Raw genomic sequence first — 5,621 nt, 5'->3', positions numbered from 1 at the left:
AAAAAAAAAAAAAAAGAAATCCTACATTTATGTGGCCAAGTTTATAGGAGGTGGGAGAAACTGTTTTACAAGCTTTGATTGACAGAACACATCTGTTCCTCCTTTGTTGCTCTCAGACTTTGGGCATGGAGTGTTACCTGCCTTTAACATTTTTCTTCTGTCCTGTGTCATTGCAGCGCTGATGGGGAAGTGAAGCACTGTGTGATCTACAGCACTGCTCGGGGCTATGGCTTTGCAGAGCCCTACAACCTGTACAGCTCGCTTAAAGAGCTGGTGCTCCATTACCAGCAGACATCCCTGGTTCAGCACAACGACTCCCTGAATGTCAGGCTTACCTACCCTGTCTATGCACAGATGCCCTCACTCTGCAGATAAAGAGGAAGTGGGAAGAGGTGGCTCTCTAGCCTTTTATCCTACAGTTTTTATTAGACTACGATGAGGGCATTCTTTCTACGTAGACTGCTTGTTTTGCACAAGAAGTGATTCTGTGAATGTGAAGTGGAGAGGCCACACAGCCACTGGCCTACATGAGGGCATTAGGGGCCTGGGGTTCTTTGGGACTCAGCTGTGTTGCTGCACTGACTTACTAAGCTGGAAGGAGATGTTGTTTTTTGGAAAGTCTATTTCATTGGGGTTTTTGTTTTGTTTAGCCAGGCACCCTCAACAGAACATACTAGGTTTGGTGGGGGGCTGGGGTGGGAGCTATATTGGGAAGCCTTTGAAGAGGACATGTCCTCTTTTGTCCTTTGACACTGAGAACACAGTGGGGGCATGGCTCTGCTAGGAGTTCTGTTTTGCCATGGCAGTCTCTCTTCCTCCTCATCACCCCTCAAAAGAGGCTGTTTAGGTTCTGTAGTAGAAGGGGAATTGGCGGGTGAAAAAGACAACCAAAGGAAATGGGGAGGCTTGGGATTTCATTTAAAGAATCTAAGGCAAGGTGGGGAAAAAAAACTTCAGGTGAAGGTACTTTATTTCACTAACATAATTTAGGCTTCAGCATCTCACTTCTTCCCTTTGAAGAAGCATTAGGTTTAGAAACCAACAAAACAATGTTTGTTGCCAGACCAAGGTCTGATGGGAGAAGACGGCCCTAGTTGCTGAATGTACACTTCTGTACCAAAACTTGAAAATAAAAACAAAACTAGTTTGTGAGTTTTAGTAAACACTAAAATTGGTCAGTGTATAAGCCCTTCTGTCTGTCCTTGTTTCTCAGAGATGAGGAATAGCATTGTTTTTTGTGGGGATGGTGAGCTTTGAATCATAAATTGAAGTTGGTGCTTGTGTGGTGTTTCTGTAGCCTCAAGAATGATATGTTGTTTGAAACCTTTGTAACTTGTTTGTATGAGTAAAGAAAAGGTGCAATCCAGTGCTTTTAGATGGCTTGATATACCAAATAATGATCTAGAACAACATTCTTAATTTGTGCTTCCCCAAGTTTAAAGGCCCTGCAGAAACAGTAAACAGGGTTTAATTTCCTTTCATCTCCCCTTCATTTTCTGGATAGGGTTTAGGGAGCCATAGGTGGCCAAGGAAGGGAGCCAGACTGCGGTCAGGGACTTCAGTAAGTCATAGACCCCGGTGTCCAGGGTGAGGGTCGTACCACATAATACATATGCTTCCACACAGTGGTTTCTGGAGCTTCTGCAGGGAGAAAAGATGGCTTACAGAGTTAGACTGTTAGCAGAAGCCATCTGCAAGCTTTTTTCTTTGCCTTTTTTTGTGATCCTGGCGTTAAAGCAATGTGCACAGTCTGCCCTCATGCTCCAGTGGCATTGGTTTTAGGCCAGGAATCTTCTGCTCCATGTGGCTTAAGCCTTCCAGCTGAGTGAAGCTAGCCAAATGGAATGGGGGGGGGGCATCTACTCCTGCCTCCATTATGTCCCACACCCATCAGTCAACACTCATTTGACAAAGTCCAGCTGCCACTGAGCCAATCCTGGGACCATAATAGGCTCAGAGTGAGTCAGCTCTTTGAGCCCAAAGCTATGCAGTCAGACGTCCTGACTGAGCTAGAGAAGCCAGTGCCTGGGTCTTGGTTCATATGGCTTACAGCTAGGAAAGCTCTAGTTTTAGAGGTGGAAGAAAAATATTACTTTCCCTGATCACTTAACCTGGGTGACATTCTAAAATACAGACCATGATGTAGATATAGACAAAAAAGTTTGGGAAAACCTCGTTACTAGTCATAAGGATAGGAAGGAGAGTGGTTATTTTTGGCGTTTCCTTGGCTTTGTTGCAGTTTCAAGATTGGGTGAAATACAGACAAATGAAACCCCCCCCTCCCCAAAGTCATGGTTTTGACTTAAGTCCTTGGCTAATAGCCAGCTCATCTCTTTCCCAAACTGCCAGTGATCTTACTGAAAGTTTTCCTGGATAATGGCAGGCTGATTGCTGCTAGGCACACCTGGACACCTGGATGCTTTCCACTTGGTGTTGAACCTCTGTAAGCAGGTGGATGGTCAAGATTAGGTGCAAGGAATCTCTTCTGTTTGGTACTAAAATTTTCGTGTGTTTTGAATGTCTGTTTTAAAATAAACCAGTTTGGTAGATGGATACATGCTTGGATTGTTGAACAATGTGCCTCCTCCCATTGGGGCAGACATGGAGGGTGTGCGGGGACAGACCAAGCACCAGTTATCTACACTTGGGCTGGCTTATGGAGGACTGCTTTTTTTTTCAGTGTTATGTTCCTTCACTTTAATTTCTTTTGTTTTTCATTATTGAATTCGTTGCTTTGTGGGATCCCAGACTGGGTATCACGAGAGAAGTTGGAAAGTATCTTTTATGCAGTTGCCATATGACCTACTTGATCCTGAGTCAATGGAGATGGCATAGGGACCAGTCTGCTAACCACCGTGCCTGGTGTGCATGCAGGGTTTGTAGGCTTCTCCTTTACTTCATGGTTTGGGAACAGGTTGTGGCCTCCTTCATGAGTCTAGCTCTGTGTCCTGTCCCATCATCTGAGCCCTGGGACTGTCTCTCTTGGCATCTTAACTGCAGTCTTACAGAGAAAGAAGGTAAAGAGATAGACCAAGACCAGAGGGTCCCCTCCTCTCCTGGCTAGAGAAGCTAGCCAGCAACATAAAAGCAGCTTGGGGATGTCTAGACACGGGTCTATGCTCATCTTTTCCAGGTAGAGCTTTCATCACAGAACAATGCTCTGTCTCCACCTGGCTATAGACGTCAAACCTTGGTGGTGGTTCGGGCCTGGATAGGCTACCTATGTCCCTACCACTGATCTGGCCAACACTTCACCCCTCCCTCTCCAACCTTGAAGGGATCTCCTATCTTGGACCTATGCTCAGAAGAAGCTTTGAGAGCCAGTGTGGTATCTTCCATGAGTTTCCTCTTCTTGCTGCAAGAAACCAGCCCATGTATTCTCTTGATCCAAGAGTTGCATATGGGCAATTCCTGGTTTCTAAGGGTGTCCCTGTTGCTAATTAAGACCCTAGAGTAGGCCTCTGTGAGGCTTGAGTGGCCTCAGAAACCAGAGGGTCCACGTGGCTCTCTGCTGCCAGCTGCTCAGCTTTGCTTTAGCTCTAGCCACTTTGTGACACCTTGTTTCCTTACAAATTCCAGCATGTGACTTTGGTGCCCTGTTGTTACTTGTGAAAAACCTATTCTGTTGTCTTTGATGTAGTCAAAAGAATTCATGTAGTTTACGTAAAAATATCTGATTCACAAGGAAGCCAACTGTATGTCTTGTGTTGGGGCAGTTCATAATGTAGTTCCTAGGCCACTTTTGCAAATTGTTCTTGTCACCAGATGTGTTCGGATATTGCTGTGCAGTTGTGGGGGAGGGGGGGAAGATGAGGGAGATACTTTTTGGTCTTTTTGTTTTTAACCTTCCCCAAGGGGGGATAGTCTGGTCAACTTGCTCCAGTAATGCAATAAAGACATTGCAATAAAGCAGCTTTCTGTCTTCATGCTATGGAGGGGTGGGCTGGGGCAAGGTCGGGGGTCAAGAGAGAAAGGGACTGGGGCATTGAAAAGTCCTCAACTTCCAAATCTTCTCTGTCAGCACTGAAAGACCAGTCCAGGGGGAAGGAGGACCTGGGACCACTGGAGGCTCTCTCACAGAATCAACTCTGACAGGCACGACACCAGAGAGTCCTTTCTACCCAACATAGGACACAGAGAGACTCAGATACTGACTCTGAGAAAATTAAATCTGAGAGCCATTTCCTCCCCACCCTACTAATAAGGCCTCCTAATAAGCCCTGTGTATTTCTTCTCTTCACATATGTCTCCCCAGAATTGTTTCCACATTCTATCTTAGGTAAGGGGAAATGGACTTAGAGTTTGTGTTATTGTTGCTTCAGACCCTTGTCCCTGCCAAGACACTCTGCTGAGGTTCCTGTGTGCTGGGAACATAATCAGCAAACTTGACAACTTCGTTGTACAGGACACTGCAGCTTTCAGCCATGTCTCAGGCTCCCCACAGAAGTGCTGAATTACGGATAAGCAGATCGAGTAGGGAGTCTATGGCCTATGTTCTTCCTCCTCACTGCACTTCAGCTACACAGCACCCCCAGGGCTAATGCTAAGACCTACAGATGATTTCTAATCCCAAGAGTTGTTCCTACTTCTGTGTTTAGGATGCTTTCATTTCTGTCTCCTGGCCAGGCCTTTCTTCTGAACTCTGCCTGCCAGCTGGGTGTCCCACAGCCACAGGCACTTCAGACTCGCTTACTGCACAGAGAAAACACGGTTGACTGTGAATTCCTTTATCTTCCTACCATCACATCTACAGAGTTGTCTGTATCTATATAACTGTTCTCCTTAACCTGTTAAATTCACAAAAGATAGTCCCCCCTCCAAATCAAGCCCTCCACATGTACTTTGGAATCTATTTTCTCTCATCTAATTGCACAATTGTTTCCTCTGAACTGGATCGTCCCCACTGACATTTAAACATGGTTGTCTCTCATTCTACTTCTGCAGTACCTGCTCTTTCCTTGTCTTTTCTTCAAAGCCAAGCATTTTGACAGAGCTGCCTTAATGTCTTCATTTCCTCACCTCCTTGCATCTCAAGACTGGTCCCACCACTATTTGAAATCGTTGTCCTTGATGTCTTCAGTAACCATCACTGTTGACTGCTTCTCCATGGAAAGCTCTTTCATTGACTCTGTTACAGTTCAGCCATCCAGTTTTCTTCTGACATCTCTAACTTTTTAAGTCTCCTGGACTCCTCTACCTGCCTTCTTTTGCTGTTTACCCATCCATGAATCCACTCACCATCTTCCAGGCCAATTCCAGAATGGATTCTCTTGCCCAGACCCACTGGAAGACACTGCACGTTCAGCATACTAAAAACACTGAATGCAGGGTCACCACTTAGCCCTGGTTCTCTCCCACTATTTCTTATTTGAGTGAATGGACATAAAATTCATCTGGTTATGTGAGTCAGAAATACAGATGGAGTTGTCATCTTTGATAATCCTCTGCTTCCTATCTACCTTAAGTTCTTCACCAACCTGTATTTTACCTTCTAAGTATAAATTAGCACGTAACTTCAAGATCATCTTTAATTTTTTTTTTTTTTTTTGAGACAGGGCCTCAAGCTATCCCCCTGGGCAGAGTGCCGTGGCATTACAGCTCACAGCAACCTCCAACTCCTG

At 45.3% G+C, this 5,621-nt stretch overlaps 1 protein-coding gene across 4 annotated transcripts in view; it reads left to right on the top strand.

Moving 5' to 3' along the window:
• PIK3R3 (phosphoinositide-3-kinase regulatory subunit 3) overlaps positions 1 to 1,944 on the top strand; it is a 155,627-nt gene extending 153,683 nt beyond the window's left edge. For 2 of the 4 annotated variants that reach the window (XM_012812480.2, XM_023507849.1), the window contains one exon: positions 177 to 375. In XM_012812480.2, coding sequence (XP_012667934.1) covers positions 177 to 375 — 199 coding nt within the window. Of the gene's footprint in view, positions 1 to 176 lie in introns of all 4 variants that reach the window. The other 2 variants (XM_003801412.2, XM_012812481.2) reach the window with 2 other exon arrangements.
• The last annotated feature ends 3,677 nt before the right edge of the window (positions 1,945 to 5,621 follow it).

The sequence above is a fragment of the Otolemur garnettii genome, unplaced genomic scaffold (assembly GCF_000181295.1).
Source record: "Otolemur garnettii isolate 467f Iridium unplaced genomic scaffold, OtoGar3 scaffold00210, whole genome shotgun sequence".
Lineage (NCBI taxonomy): Eukaryota > Metazoa > Chordata > Mammalia > Primates > Galagidae > Otolemur > Otolemur garnettii.
This window is presented reverse-complemented; position numbering and strand designations above follow the sequence as displayed.